Source organism: Pongo abelii, chromosome 3, assembly GCF_028885655.2.
Source record: "Pongo abelii isolate AG06213 chromosome 3, NHGRI_mPonAbe1-v2.0_pri, whole genome shotgun sequence".
In the NCBI taxonomy this organism is placed as follows: Eukaryota; Metazoa; Chordata; class Mammalia; order Primates; family Hominidae; genus Pongo; species Pongo abelii.
This window is the reverse complement of record NC_071988.2, coordinates 712,771-728,834: the sequence shown is the minus strand read 5'-3', so window position 1 is coordinate 728,834 and position 16,064 is coordinate 712,771. Positions and strand designations below refer to the sequence as shown.

General features: G+C 56.6%; 1 protein-coding gene across 14 annotated transcripts in view; it reads right to left on the bottom strand.

The window, feature by feature from the left end:
• PCGF3 (polycomb group ring finger 3) overlaps positions 1-16,064 on the bottom strand; it is a 62,938-nt gene that overhangs the window by 28,565 nt on the left and 18,309 nt on the right. For 5 of the 14 annotated variants that reach the window (XR_008524305.2, XM_009239714.4, XM_054553648.1 and 2 more), the window contains 5 exons: positions 7,949-7,987; positions 7,507-7,647; positions 4,483-4,600; positions 3,242-3,338; positions 934-989 (listed from right to left, as the gene is read on the bottom strand). Coding sequence is in view for 10 of the 14 variants with exons in the window: in XM_009239714.4 (XP_009237989.2) it covers positions 934-989; positions 3,242-3,338; positions 4,483-4,591 (262 nt within the window). In the remaining 4 variants the exon portion in view is untranslated. Of the gene's footprint in view, positions 1-933; positions 990-3,241; positions 3,339-4,482; positions 4,601-7,506; positions 7,648-7,744; positions 7,988-8,355; positions 15,126-16,064 lie in introns of those variants that run through there. The other 9 variants (XR_008524306.2, XM_063723260.1, XM_054553650.2 and 6 more) reach the window with 6 other exon arrangements.

Genomic DNA, 16,064 nt, shown 5'->3' with positions numbered 1-16,064 from the left:
AGCATTAACTCGAATGTATCCTTTGCCTTTTCCTAGGACTAAAAAACTTTCAGATATTAAAAGACTAATTGTTTCTATCTACGTTTACTCAGGAAATCTAAATTCTTCCTGCATGAATGAACTCTGTGAGTAGGGAAAGAAGCCTCTAACAGTATGATTCTCTGGGTCACGCATTAAAGGTGAGATACGGTTTCTATGGATCTGGCATATTCAGCTGTGTTTTGAATTCCACCCTCTTCTGAGATACAGTGAGAACCAGCCCAAGTGAATTCTCAGCTCCTCTATCTGCCTTTGAAAGGTCTGATGAGCAGAATGCCAGGACAGCCCACCTGGCGCTGACCGGGCCCCTCCTTGGCCTCCTTGCCGGTTGCCAGTGGAGGACCGCCACCGTGAGAGTGTCGGGAGCCGGGGAGCTCTCAGCTGAGCGATCCCCAAGCAACCGATTTCCACTTTCAGGGTATTTCTACTACTTGGTATTTCTTTTAATTCTAAATGAAATTTGACTTTATGGTGAAGTTTTTCTAGAAACACCAGCTACCCGCTCTGACACCGTGCTGCTCCTCTGCTGTGGGGAGGCTGGCGCTGCAGGATGCGAGGAGGCAGGCCTGGGACAGGAGGTGGGGCCCAGGAAGAAGGCAGGGTCCTGGGAGGGGCAGGAGCTGCGTTGACCCCTGGGGGTCCCATGCACTAAACATGCGATCCATACTTGCTGAATGAATACACAGAAGGGGTACAAAGATGTCTACGCATCTTAGACACGCAAAAGAAGAGACCAGCCAAGGAGATGAAGTTGGGCTGAGAGCAGGGATGAGAAGACGGTGATTCAGCCAAAAGGAAAGGGGCCTCCCATCTGAGAACCAAACTTCCAGGAGAGCAGGGGCTGCAGAGGCCAGGCTGGGACCTCAGGGATCAGCGAGACAGTCGGACACTCACCTTCTTGGAGGCCTGGTACCAATTTGTAAACAATATCTTGCATGGTTCTGTCATGACTGGCAAAAGAACAGAAAGGTGGAGTTAGCTAGAAATGTTAATTCTATAATTCTTGTACATTTTCCATTTAACAATATCAAAGTTCAGAATCACCAGTCTGGAGCTTTGCTGGAATTTTACTTCTAGTTTACAAATGAAAAAATGTTTGTGTCACCAAAAGCTATGTATGAGTTGAATTAATGCATCATTTAATTTGGGACCTGGCTGCTTACAAACATTTCAAATAATGACAAATAAGGTTTAAGATTTCTTTTTTTATTTTTTGAGACGGAGTGCCGCCGTGTCGCCCAGGCTGGAGTGCAGTGTCGCAATCTCGGCTCACTGCAAGCTCCGCCTCCCAGGTTCACGCCATTCTCCCGCCTCAGCCTCCAGAGTAGCTGGGACTACAGGCGCCAGCCACCACGCCTGGCTAATTTTGTTTTTTTGTATTTTTAGCAGAGACGGGGTTTCACAGTGTTAGCCAGGATGGTCTTGATCTCCTGACCTCGTGATCCGCCCACCTCGGCCTCCCAAAGTGCTGGGATGACAGGCGTGAGCCACTGCACCCAGCCTAATGACAGATAAGGTTATTCTGGGAATCCGTGCTTCTGTCTGCCAGACACCCCAGGTTCCCTGCGACACTGTCCCTGTGGACACCCCAGGTTCCCCGCATCCCGTGCGCTCAGGAGACACCGTCCCTGAGGACACCCCAGTTTCCCCGCGACACTGTCCCTGCAGACACCCCAGATTCCCCACGTCCCGTGCACTCAGGAGACACTGTCCCTGCCCCTCCCACCAAGTACTTCCTGGGGTCTCCAGGTCTTTGTGGGATTTCCACTGAACAGAGGCTTTTCTAGAATGTTTCCAAATAACGTAAAGAAAAGTCTGCAAGGGCCGGGTGCGGTGGCTCACACCTGTAATCCTAGCATTTTGGGAGACCGAGGCAGGCAGATGACCTGAGGTCAGGAGTTCGAAACCAGCCTGGCCAACATGGTGAAACCCTATCTCTACTAAAAATACAAAAGTCAGCCGGGCGTGGTGGCAGGTGCCTGTAATTCCAGCTACTTGGGAGGCTGAGGCAGGAGAATCACTTGAACCCAGGAGGCGGAGGTTGCGGTGAGCTGAGATGGTGCCACTGCACTCCAGCCTGGCGACAGAGCAAGACTCCATCTCAAGAAAAATAAGTAAAATTAAAAATAATAATAATAATAAAAGGGAAAAACAAACACATCTGCCTTTCCCCCTTCAAAATGTGTCTTCAGAATTATCTCTACTACCCTCTTGTGGTATGGGGAGCATTTCCCTTCCTTTGGAGCGACCCCCCAAATCTGAATGACCTCCCAAATCTGTGTGAGAACCACACGCTCCACCTGGCTGGCCCCTTGGCCTCCTGCTGACGCCCAGGCAAGAGGTGCCTTCTCCAGAAATGGTGGCTGGCCCAGGGGTGAGTCCAGGCTCTCTGTGACCCTGGGCAGAAGAGCACAGCGCAGGGAGAAAGACCTCGGCCATGTGTCAGGGGCAGCAGGGCCGGGGCCCCAGGACCACCTGCCCCACGGCAGAAAGGTGAAAGGTGTGTCCAAGGGCCGGCTCACATCAAATTTAACTTCAGCAAATTCTGCGTAAAACTCATGAGATTCAACTTGGTCTTGAGGGCTCTCCAACAATTTAACTTGACTAAGTATTTTTTCTTTTTTTTTTTTTGAGACGGAGTCTCGCTTTGTTGCCAGGCTGGAGTGCAACGGTGCAATCTCCGCTTACTGCAACCTCGGCCTCCTGGGTTCAAGCGATTCTCCTGCCTCAGCCTCCCAAGTAGCTGGGATTACAGGCATGCACCACCATACCCAGCTAATTTTGTACTTTTAGTAGAGATGGGGTTTCTCCATGTTGGTCAGGCTGGTCTCAAACTCCCAACCTCAGGTGATCCACCTGTGTCGGCCTCCCAAAGTGCTGGGATTACAGGCGTGAGCCACTGCGCCCGGCCTACCTAAGTATTGATGGAAATGTATCTGCAGACACAGCCTGGGCAGGCCTGGCAGGATGGCCTGGTGAGCGCTGGACCCAGGTTCTTCGTGTGCAGCTCCTGGGGTGCCCTTGGTCAGGAGAGGCTGCTGCCAAGGCAGGATGGGGGTACAGCGCTATGGCCTGGGAACGCCCACACACAGACGCCCGGGGGCACTCACCCCATGTACTGTGGCCTGGGAACACCCACACTCACAGAGACGCCCGGGGGCACGCACCCCACGTACTGTGGCCTGGGAAGGCCCGCACTCACCCGATGTACTGCAGGGGGTGGCTCTGGTGGATTACGATCCTGCAGGTGGGGCAGGTGTTGTTCTCCTCCAGGTACTTCACCAGGCAGCTCCTGCAGACTGTCATCAAAGCACAGGTATGTTAGGAGAGAGTCTAGAGCCAGGGCGCCCACCCCACTGGTGTGCTCCACTGAACATGGGCATCTCTGAGCTCATTTTTGTACAGATGCTCACTGCTGTCCTCCTTGTGGCTCTTAGCTTCTGAAAGGAAACATCTTGCCATTCTGGTCTCAGAAGCAATGAGAAGGTTTTAACTGCCTCGCCAATGGGCTTCCTCAAAGAGGCAGGGTTAGGAATTAAGTGGGAAGAAAAACTTAGAATGGGGAGATGATGCTCAAAGGTGAGAGAGCTGTCGGTCATCAGAACATGGGCTAAAACAGAGAATTTTACAATACTTTGTCCTAAAAGATGACAGTATCTTCTACGTACAACTACATAAAATCAAATGAAAATAACCTAACATAAAATATGCTAACCAATATCTAAAAATACGATTAACGTTAAAGTCAAAATTCTATCAAATTGGCAAACATTTTATTTTCTAAAGTGAGAAATACACAAGCATCACTTGTATTATAAGTGTATACTTCATTTTAAAGATCCTGTTTAAACAAAATGCCCTCAGCCATCAAGAGATGCACACAGCAGTCGTCCACACCAGCAGGGCTGCCAGCCATGGGGCCTCATGTTAGCATAAGAGCCGAGCCTCAGCCAGACGGATGGCACCTGCACGTCAGCTGTAGCCACACTTAGAGAAACACTCAGGTCCAGCCCCAGTCATCAGTCCTGTAACACCAAAGCACACACTCATCAGGTGTGAGGACACACATCAAGTGTGAGGAACACACTGGCAGGTTCCCCTTTGAAGGATTTAAGGAACTCCTTTGGAGATTTGGAAACTGCCAGCAGTGAGCGCTGTGTCACAGCAGCTACTGGCCTTGCTGCTCGGTGGGAGGAACGTGCGGTCTCTCCTGTGTTTTGCTCTCCTAAGTAAGGCCTCATCTGCTCTGAAACCACCCACAGGACCTTTAGTGTGAAATGACTTTTCTGACTTATCTTCAAAATCATCTCTGCCCCTGGTCCTGGGTCCTGCTTTTGTCTGGGCTTGAGCTAAAAGCGTGTGGTAACACAAAAGCCAAGGTTCTGAAGAGCACAGAGCTGGGAAGGGCGCGCCCTCCCTGGGTGGTGCGGGCGGGGCACGTACAGGTGTGCAGACACTCGGTCACCGTGGTGGCGTCGATGAGGTACCCACTGCACAGGCGGCAGGTGATGTGGGCGTTGATGTCCCACAGCTTGATCTTCCTGGTCAACATCTTTGGCTTCTGCAAGAGAAAACAAAATTAATTAACACCTGAAACTCTTCCATGCCTTTCATCCTTAGCTGAGCTCTGACAGCCGCCCCCAGGGAGGACAGTGCAGGCCCTGAGGCCTGGGCGGCAGGAGCCTCTTGGGCATGTGCAGGGCACGGTCACCAATCCAGTGTCTGCGTGCACTGGGACAAGCCCACCTTTTCAAAAGCCCCCGGCTCCCCCGCACTGGCTTCTCTCTGTGCCCAACACCCCCTCCTCTCCTCCTGCATGAGAACTGAGGAGGGTCCATAAAGCTGCAAAGAGGCAGGATCCCTGGGCCGTCTGTCTTCTGTGAAAGCGGAGGGAGCAGGAGGAGCCCGCGAAGGCAGAGCTGCCGGATGGGATGAGGATGGGCAGGCTCTGGGCACCTGGACCCTCTGCAGCTCACAGCGCAACCCTTGGGCCCAGTTTAGAGTCTGGGCTGTGTGCTCACACCCCTTCCTCCCCATTCACTTCCAGGGCTGGCGCGGCTTCCACGGTGTCTCCTGAGGCTGTGTCTCCCAGAGCCTGAGGCAGCACGGGGCAGGGCGGAGGCAGCACGGGGCAAGGGTCCCACCCTACCCTCACAGGGTGGGCACAACGCCAGGCCACAGTGGCTGGCAGAGGCACTGCCTTGAGAGCTGCCGCAGCAGCTCTGCTCGCCCACCAGACCTGCGCCTTCGGGGAGGTGACCCCGGATGTCACCGCACGACGGCAGGCAGAGCCTGGTGATTAGCTTCTGTGCTTGAGGCAAGAGAGCAGGGCCGCTCCGCGTGTGGAGGCTGGTGGGGACTCAGGGTAGCCAGGGTGCACCCCACTACTGGGAGTTCGCTCCCCACACTTTTCACCAGAGGAGCAGCAGGCACGAGTTTCCCTCAGTGGGGACGGAAAGCCGCGACCCAAACTGCTGCATGTGTGACACCACTTCCATCATCACCGCCACCAAGAGCCCCAGCCTGGAGCTCTCTGCTGAGCCCCATATCGCCTGCTGCAGGCGCGGGCCTGGGCGTCCAGCTGCCGTCCCACGAAGCAGCTGAGAGCTGGGCTCATCCAGGGGCCACATGTTTGTGGGTGAGGCCTGTCCCCGACCACTCTGCCACCACCTTTACGCTTGCGGTCCTCACCTGGTCACAGAGACTTCCAAAGTCAAATCCTCCCCTCCTCCTCCCTGTGGGGCTATGAGGTTCGGGAGACCGGATGCGTACTGAGGACACAAGAGCCTGCCCAGGAAGGGAGAGGGAGGGGAGGAGAAGGGAGGGGGAGCCCCGCCCCGCGACCTAACGACCACGCCCACCCAGGAGGGGAGGGGCATCCCCACCCTGTGCCCCTGAGGACCACTCCCACCCGGGAGGGGAGGGGGAGCACCACCCTGTGCCTCTAAAGACCACTCCCACTCGAGAGGGGAGGGGGATCCCCACCCTGTGTCCCTGAGGACCACGCCCACCCGGGAGGGGAGGGGGAGCCCCGCTCTGCGTCCCTGAGGACCATGCCCACTGGGGGGGGGGGGGAGCCCCGCCCTACGCCCCAGAGGATCACGCCCACCCGGGAGGGGAGGGGGAGCCCCGCCCTGCGCCCCTGAGGACCACACCCACCAGGGAGGAGAGGGGGAGCCCCACCCTACGCCCCCGAGGACCACGCCCACCAGGGAGGGGAGGGGGAGCACCACCCTGTGCCCCTGAGGACCACTCCCACCAGGGAGGGGAGGGGGAACACCACCCTGTGCCCCTGAGGACCACTCCCACCCGGGAGGGGAGGGGGAGCACCACCCTGTGCCTCTAAAGACCACTCCCACTCGGGAGGGGAGGGGGATCCCCACCCTGTGTCCCTGAGGACCACGCCCACCCGGGAGGGGAGGGGGAGCCCCGCTCTGCGTCCCTGAGGACCATGCCCACTCGGGGGGGGGGGGAGCCCCGCCCTACGCCCCAGAGGATCACGCCCACCCGGGAGGGGAGGGGAAGCCCCGCCCTGCGCCCCTGAGGACCACACCCACCAGGGAGGAGAGGGGGAGCCCCACCCTACGCCCCCGAGGACCACGCCCACCAGGGAGGGGAGGGGGAGCACCACCCTGTGCCCCTGAGGACCACTCCCACCAGGGAGGGGAGGGGGAACACCACCCTGTGCCCCTGAGGACCACTCCCACCCGGGAGGGGAGGGGGAGCACCACCCTGTGCCCCTAAAGACCACTCCTACCCGGGAGGGGAGGGGGAGCCCCACTCTGTACCTGAGGACCACGCCCACCAGGGAGGGGAGGGGGAGCCCCGCCCTACGCCCCAGAGGACCACGCCCACCAGAGAAGGGAAGGGGAGCCCCGCCCTGCGCCCCTGAGGACCACGCCCACCAGGGAAGGGAGGGGGAGCCCCGCCCTGCGCCCCTGAGGACCACCCCCACCAGAGAAGGGAAGGGGAGCCCCGCCCTGCGCCCCTGAGGACCACCCCCACCAGGGAGGGGAGGGGGAGCCCCGCCCTGCGCCCCTGAGGACCACCCCCACCCAGGAGGGGTGAGAGCACCCGGGAGGGGAGAGACAGCCCTGCCCTGCGCCCCTGAGGACCTCCCTGCAGGGTTCTAGTCGACCGCCTCACAACTCGGCTGAGGCCCCAGGCTCGGCCCCCAAGTAGCACTGCTCCTCCGCGACACGCCGGGCACCCAAGTGAACCAGTGACGGAAGGAGACCAGCCCTCTGCACCCCGCACTGCCATCGAGGCCTCGGCCCCCCACAGCTGGCTGGACCTTGGACTCTCACAGGAGGGGCCAGGAAAACTCGGCAGTGAACAGTGAACGCTGCATCGCGTCCTGACCAGCCGGCTACTAATGATCGCCGGCCCTCGCCACAACCAGCAACAGGGCAGGGCAAGGAGTCAGCAGGACCCCCGGGGTCGGGGGTCGGGGGGCGTGGGCCTCACCTCCGCTAGACGTCCGCGTGTCCGTCCCTCTGCCGGGGCATGGAGGCTTCAGGCCAGCACTCCCACGCGACGCTGCCTCCTGGCTCCGCACGCGGACTCGCTTCTGCACCCTCCTTCCGGCCCTGGCTCTTTTTCCATTTTCTAGCACAGAAACGGCACCTGTTAGTTCACTTCGCGTCATGGATGTGTGCCTCCCACAACTCCGCCATTCCTACGAGAACTTGCAACCAAGCCCTACCGAGCAAAGGGCGGAATGGGGTCCATCAGAAGTACTGACCGGGAGAAAAGCTAAGGACCCACGCACGGCTCCAGCCTGTCCTCAAAGCCTGCGTTTTAGAGGCGCTGCAAGGAACGGCGACCACACGCACAAAGCGTGGTCCCGGCGGAGTCCGGCAGTTCACAGGTGCGGAAAGAGGAGGGCAGTCGGCCTACGCGCACTTACCTGAGCACGACGCCTGGAGTCCCTGCTACATTGTGACGCCTGCGGAGAAAAAGCACAACAGGGTTACCCTTGGGCCGGAGGCGGACGACCCCCACCCCACCCGCGGTGCCAAACCTGGCTCAGTTACACTGCTCTGTTCCTTGCTTAAAATAGCCAAAAGTTCTTCAGGGACCGTGAAGAACAGGCTCTACCCGGGAGACACGGGCTGGTCTCGGTGCCTGTCGGGCGTCTCTGAGGCCCAGGCCCAAGGCATCGGAGACAGCAGGAGTGGGCACGCGGCCCACGGGGGTGTGGGGGCAGCTGGGGGCCCCATCATGCTGTTTTGGGCCCAAGAAGGCAGGATGTGAGTCTGTGGAGCCCCCCGGAGGAGGGGTGAATTTCAGGGGTGATCTGAGGAAATGCAGGACCTCAGAGGCAAGGCAGTGACGGCTGACTCCACGACGCAGCCAAGAGATGCCCGCAATTCTGCTGCTGTGCACAGGGCACCGTGTTCTCTCCCAGTCACAGACCTGCCTGCGCCTTGCAGATGTGCACCAAGGGCCCTGGCGTGGGCACTGAGCCTGGTGTTGGGCTCCGCGGGGATGAGGACAGGGAGGGCACCTGGGGCCTCAGACAGGCAGGGAGGGGCAGGGGAGGGACATGGTCCCCACCTGGGACCAGGGGACCATGTAGGGACCCTGTGTCTGGGACGGGGCATCAGGGTGACTGCCATGCTGGGAGTGCTTCCCCGGGAACCTCGGTGGCCTCCCCCACATTCCTGTCTGAGTTGGGGAAATGGGTGGCTGGAGTCAGACCGGGGAAAGTGGGGGCCTGGGATGATGTACAGTGTCTGTGGCTTAGTGACAGAGATTAAATACTTTCATGCGCTTCATTTTCTACCCCATTTGTATAATTTCTACTCTTCCGGTTTCCCACAACTGCACTTTTTATTAACTAATCTTTGAAGCTCAGTTAACTTTTATATAAAAAGAGAGGAAGAAGGGAAAGAGTAGAGTTAGTCTTCCCAGGCAAATATAAGGGGAGATCAACAGGCATGTCTGAGGCACTTGAGTTAGGGAGAAGAGAAACAAGATGAAGAGAATGAAGCCAGGCTCAAAGCCAGGCTTCTGGAATATTCTGCAGCACTGGGGGCTTCCACATCTCCACTGCCCAACAGCACAGCTGCTGACCACACATGGCGTGGAGCACCTGAACTGTGGCTTATGGGACTGAAGGATCTCATTATAATTATTATTATTTCTTTTTTTTTTGAGACAGGATCTTGCTCTGCCACCCAGGCTGGAGTGCAGTGGCACGATCTTGGCTTACTGCAGCCTTGACCTCCTGGGCTTGAGCAATCCTCCCACTTCAGCCTCCTGAGTAGCTGGGATTACAAGCATGCATCACCATACCTGGCTAATTTTTGTATTTTTAGTAGAGACAGGGTCTCGGTCTGTTATCCAGGCTGGCCACAAACTCCTGGGGTCAAGTGATCCTCCCGCCTCAGCCTCCCAAAGTGCTGAGATTACAGGTGTGAGCCACCGTGCCCAGCCCAGTTTTTTGTTTTTCGTTTGTTTGTTTTTTGTTTTTGAGATAGAGTCTCTCTCTGTCACCCAGGCTGGAGTGCAGTGGTGCAATCTCGGCTCACTGTAACCTCCACTTCCCAGGTTCAAGCGATTCTTGTGCCTCAGCCTCACGAGTAGCTGGGATTATAGACGTCCGCCACCACGCCCAGCTAACTTTTGTATTTTTAGTAGAGATGGGGTTTCACCATGTTGCCCAGGCTGGTCTCGAACTCCTGGCCTCCAGTGATTCACCCATCTCGGCCTCCCAAAATGCTGGGATTACAGGCGTGAGCCACCATACCCGGCCAACCGAATGAATTTTTAATTGTATTTAATTTTAATTAAACTGTGGCCAGTGGCTCCTGTGTTGGCTGGTATAGCTGGCGGCTCCTGACAGGAGTTCTTGGACTTCAGTGAAAACACAGACACAGACCTTGGAGCCAGCATTCTAATGAAGGAAGACAGACAATAACTAACAAACAAACAGGTCAGTTATTTACTATGTTAGAAGGTGACAAACACAGCCATCCCTTGGTATCTGTGGGGGACTAGTTCCAGGACGCCGCTGATACCAAAATCCACAAGTGCTCAAGTCCTGGACGTGAAGTGGTGTCGAGTCTGCACAGAAGCTGTGCACGCCGCCCCCCCATGCACTCTACGCCATCCCCAGATTACTTACAACACTTAACACACTGTAAACACTATGTCAATGGTTGTTCTACTGTATTTTTAAGATGTACATTATTGTTATTGTTGTATTGTTATTTTTTATTGTTTTGGTTCCCAAACATTTTCAATCTGTGTGGACTGGACCCATGGATTCGGGGGAGCTGGCCGTGCACTGTTAAACCGGGTGCACCTAAAGCAGGTGACGTCTGAGCATGGACAGGATATGATGAACTTGACCCTAATAAAATGGAAAGTTTACGTGAAACTGATAAGTTCCTAGAACAGTAATTCACCAGCATTGAGACTAGCAGAGAAAACCCAGGAAGTTCCAGAACCTTCAGGGAGCCAGGTCAATGGTCAGAAAGTCCCTCCCAAGACAGCATCAGGCCCCGGAGGGATGCAGGTGGTTTCACCAGATGCTCAGGGCACAAATAATTCAGTCTCAGACTCTTCTCGGAGAACTAAAAGGAGCCTTTTTCCAACTCACGCTATGAGGCTGACATAACCAGGCACTGACAATGGCAGACGGAAAGAACTCAACATTAACCTCACCAGGAAACACAGAGGTGAAAATCCAAAGAAAAAGGTTAGTCATCCTTTTTAAGCAATATACAAAAAGATAATCATTCTTGACAAACTCAGAGTCCTAGAAAACAAAGTGGGCTTAATGCCTATGGGAAAAAGATAAAATTTATGACAAAAGATACAAGGAGAAAAATCACATGATCTTCCCAGCAGGTGCATAAAAATCATTTGACAAAATCATTGTCCATTCATGATTTTAAAAAAACAAAACTCAGCCAAGCATAGTGGCTCATGCCGGTAATCCCAGCACTTTGAGAGGCCGAGGCTGGCAGATCATGAGGTCAGGAGATGGAGACCATTCTGGCTAACACGGTGAAACTCTGTCTCTACTAAAAATACAAAAAATTAGCCGGGTGTAATGGCAGGTGCCTGTAGTCCCAGCTATTCGGGAGGCTAAGGCAGGAGAATCACTTGAACCCGGGAGGCAGAGCTTGCAGTGAGCCAAGATCACGCCACTGCACTCCAGCCTGGATGACAGAGTGAGACTCCGTCTCAAAAACAAACAAACAAAACACAAAACTCTTAGCAAACTAGGAAGAGAAGGAAATACCTTTAACCAAATAAATTTTCTGTTGAAGACAGTCAGCTGGGTGCACAGTGGCTCATGCCTACAATCCTAGCACTTTGGGAGGCCAAGGCAGGCGGATCACATGAGATCAGGAGTTCGAGACCAGCCTGGCCAACATGGTGAAACCCTGTCTCTACCAAAAATACAAAAAATTAGCTGGGCGTGGTAGCAGGCGCCTGTGATCCCAGCTACTCAGGAGGCTGAGGCAGGAGAATCACTTGAATCTGGGAGGCGGAAGCTGTAGTGAGCTGAGATCACGGCATTGCACTCCAGCCTGGGCGACAGAGTGAGACTCCATCTCAAAAAAAAAAAAAGACATGGCCGGGCGCAGTGGCTCATGCCTGTAACCCAAGCACTTTGAGAGGCTGAGGCGGGCAGATCACCTGAGGTCGGGACTTCGAGACCAGCCTGACCAACATAGAGAAACCCCGTCTCTACTAAAAACACAAAACCAGCCGGACATGGTGGCACATGCCTGTAATTCCAGCTACTCGGGAGGCTGAGACAGGAGAATCGCTTGAACCCGGGAGGTGGAGGTTGCAGTGAGCCGAGATCGCGCCTTGCACTCCAGCCTGGGGAATAAGAGTGAAACTCCATCTCAAAAAAAAAAAAAAAAAAAAAAAAAAGACACTTGCTAACACACACATCCTCTCAAAGTCTTATACAACAATGTTCAAAGCAGCCCTTTTCCTAACAGCCCCAAACTGGAAACAACCACCTAGTCCATCAGCAGGTGGATGATAAACACAGCGTAACCCCTCCCCACACAGATGCGGCTCGGCAGTGAGAGTGAACAACGCAGGTGCCCACGATCCCACGGGGGAGAGGGGCAGACGCAGGAGCACACACGTTCCCACACGCCACGCAATTCCAGAACAACGGCAAGTCTGGTGGGAGGACGCAGGCGGGACGCACACAGTCCAGGCAAGGTGGGGACTGGCCACAGAGGGGCCCGAGGGAGGCCTGTGGGGACCGAGCTCTGGGCCAGCACTGCCGGCAAGTCCAATGAGACTGGACGGGGGTGAAAAGTCCCCAACTGCACAATAAAACTGGTGAATTTTAGTGTGTATCTTACAATTAAACACACACCGTAAAGACCATTCCTGTGGTGAAATTAGAAAAAAAAAGCCAAACTCTCAGCTTGTATTGCACCATCCCACCCCAAAAATAACCAGGGCCGGGTGGGTGAGGACACTGGAAAAGGCCACCGTGAACCTTTGGAGGTTGCTAAGGAGGGTATCGTCACGATCGTGGATGAGGAGATTTACCAGACAGAAAACAAAACTGGCCATGAAGGAAATGACAAAGCCAAAGACAAGCACCCTGAGTTATCCAAAAGCACCACGGAGAAAAAAAGCCAAGGCCTGAGGGAAATTTCGGCAGTGCCTCCAGGGCCACAACCTAGACCAGGGCCTGGCCATCGTGGCCCGGCCGTGCCCCGTGGGCTGTGTGAGCGGGTGTGCAGGCCCCCGCAGGGCCTGCTCCCAGCACACAGTGCTGCTCGTTGGCGGGAGGCCTGGGGCCACACGATATTCACCATCTGCTCCGTCACAGGGTTTGCCAGCCCCACTCTAGCCAACAGAGAGCTTCACAAAAGAGAAATTTCAAATAAGCATGTTTTAAATGCTCAACTGTATCAGTAAACTGGGAAATGCACGTTAAAAACCCGACGAGATGGCTGCTGACCCCAGCGTGCAGGAGCCACGGCCGCAGCGCCACACAGCCCAGGTGCGCACCCGCGAGACCATTCCTGCCCGCCAGCCTCTGCCCCACAGCCCGTCCCGCCGGCGGCTGCCCACTGCTGGTGGCCTGTTTTACTTCCATGGACACACGGTGGACAGGGCCAATCCTAACCATGGCTCAGAAGAGGCTGGGACGACCTGAGGGTTAATCGGAGCCACAGAGAGCCTGGCGGAGAGTGGCCCCGGGGCTCCTGAGATGGGGGGGCCAGGGAGGGGCCGGCTGGGGAAACTGAGGCAGCTCCGGGAGGCTCCATCATCATCTGTGGTCACCTGCTGGGGGAACCGGGGACGAGCGCTGAGGCTGGACAGGAGGGGTAGCGACTTGGGTTTCCTCTGGGCAAATAAGAGCAGAACCCACAGGAGCCCTCTGCAGCCCACGCAGCCACAGCACAAAGCCCACAGCAGCCCTTGGCAGCCCACGCAGCCACAGCACAGAGCCCACAGCAGCCCACAGAGCCACAGTGCAGAACCCACAGCAGCCCTCGGCAGCCCATGCAGCCACAGCACAGAGCCCACAACAGCCCACAGAGCCACAGCAGCCCTCGGCAGCCCACGCAGCCACAGCACAGAGCCCACAACAGCCCACAGAGCCACAGCGCAGAACCCACAGCAGCCCTCGGCAGCCCACGCAGCCACAGCACAGAGCCCACAGCAGCCCTCGGCAGCCCACGCAGCCACAGCGCAGAGCCCACAGCAGCCCTCGGCAGCCCACGCAGCCACAGCGCAGAGCCCACAGCAGCCCTCGGCAGCCCACGCAGCCACAGCGCAGAGCCCACAGCAGCCCTCGGCAGCCCACGCAGCCACAGCGCAGAGCCCACAGCAGCCCTCGGCAGCCCACGCAGCCACAGCGCAGAGCCCACAGCAGCCCTCGGCAGCCCACGCAGCCACAGCGCAGAGCCCACAGCAGCCCTCGGCAGCCCACGCAGCCACAGCGCAGAGCCCACAGCAGCCCTCGGCAGCCCACGCAGCCACAGCGCAGAGCCCACAGCAGCCCTCTGCAGCCCTTGGCAGCCCACGCAGCCACAGCGCAGAGCCTGTTCCTACTCCCTCCTCACATGGACATAGCTCCGCCATGCACTGGGTCAGATGGTCCCATGGGCCCCACAACCCCTCAAGGCCACTGCCCCTCCTCCCAGCAGCCTACACACCCCACGTCTAGTCCACAACTTCTCATTAGGTCTTAATTTATCATTTCTTGATATGCAGAAATGTAAACGAAGCTTAAAGCTGGAAACAGAACTTCCCACGATTGTCACAGCTCCACATGTACACTCCTCACAGCAAGGCCAGCGGTCCACAATACGCACCTCACACAGCCTCTGACACGGAAAGACAGGAGCTGAAATACGAGTCCTCATCAAAACCAACCACAGAAGCGCAGGCTCTGGTGGCCTGAACAGTGCGGGAAGCACCCTCCTGTGCCCGCATCTGCCCACCTGCTGCGCCCGCGGTGTCACCAGGCCAGTTTCAGATCCCAAACTGCCTACTTCTCTCAGTGTGCACAACTATTGGTATGCATAAAGGCAGATTTATCAACACTAAGACAGTAATTTCTTTTCTTTGCTTTTTTTTTTTTTGAGACAAAGTCTTGCTCTGTCACCAGGCTGGAGTGCAGTGGTGTGATCTTGGCTCACTGCAACTTCTGCCTCCTGGATTCAAGCAATTCTGCCTCAGCCTCCCATGTAGCTGGGACTACAGGCGTGCACCACCACACCCAACTAATTTTTTTTTTTTTTTTTTGAGACGGAATCTCGCTTTGTCGCTCAGGCTGGAGTGCAGTGGCACGATCTTGGCTCACTGCAAGCTCCGCCTCCCGCGTTCACACCATTCTCCTGCCTCAGCCTCCTGAGTACCCAGCTAATTTTTTGTATTTTTAGTAGAGATGGGGGTTTCACCACGTTGGCCAGGCTGGTCTCGACTCCTGACCTCAGGATCTGCCCACCAAGGCCTCCCAAAGTGCTGGGATTACAGATGTGAGCCACCATGCCCGGCCAAGAATAATTTCTAACAAAACACCTGGAGTATTTTATGAAGTAAATAAACAAAGGACAGACCTTGAACTGGCAGCTGCCACCCCACCCAGCCCACAGCACGGGCTCCGCCTTCTGGTCCACGGCCCCCACAGCACCGCTGTCCACCAGGGTGCTCCATGGAGCTTCACCTTCCCCGCCTGTGCGGCCGGCTATGGTGGCCCACAGGACTGAGCCCCTGACCTGGCTGGCATGGCCGAGGACGGACTCGGGTGTGGAAAAGCCTCCAGGGCCTTTGCTGTAGCCCCTGAGCCTCCCTGTCACCTACTTCCCCGTCTCCTGCACCAATCCCACCTCTTCGCTCTCGTCCCAAGGCCACATGGGCCTGACCACCCCCAGGGCTCCGCGCCCCCTCCCGGCTGACAACCACCATCTGCCCTGAGTCTGTCTGCCGGGGCTCTGCCGTTGCGCCCTGAAGTTCTCGAACTGACCGGAACATTCCTTGACTGTTAACAGCAGCTTCTGTGCCCGACGCTCGCAGTCCTAGGCAGACAGCAACCCCCACCGTCCTCACAGCTGCTGGGGAGGGGAGCGTGGCCCAGAGACCCCTGGATCCCTGGACACCCCACACGCCTCCTGCCTCTGCTGACTCCACTCTGCCCCGTCCCCGGAATGCGCTGCGGCCAAGGAGACCACAGGCCTTCTGGGGAGCCCGTGGGGCCTGACGCGTCACAGACCAGACCTGGATCACAGGGGGTGTCGCACTCCAGCAGCCCCTCCTGGCCTCACACAGGCCCCTGTGCTGTCCTTCAGGCCTGGGCAGCCCGCTCAGGTCTCAGCTCCATCCCCATCCAGCCAGCAGCCTCTGCTCCTGCATCCTGAGGGTCTTCTAGGAATCTGCCCTACAAGGCCCCCTCACCTGGTGGTGAGGACCCTGCCCCACACAAGCAGACTGAAAGGGCCCCCGCACCGTCTGGAACCCTCTGTCTTTCCTGGTCAGACTCACAAGCTCCATGTCCACACAGCTCTCACTTTCAC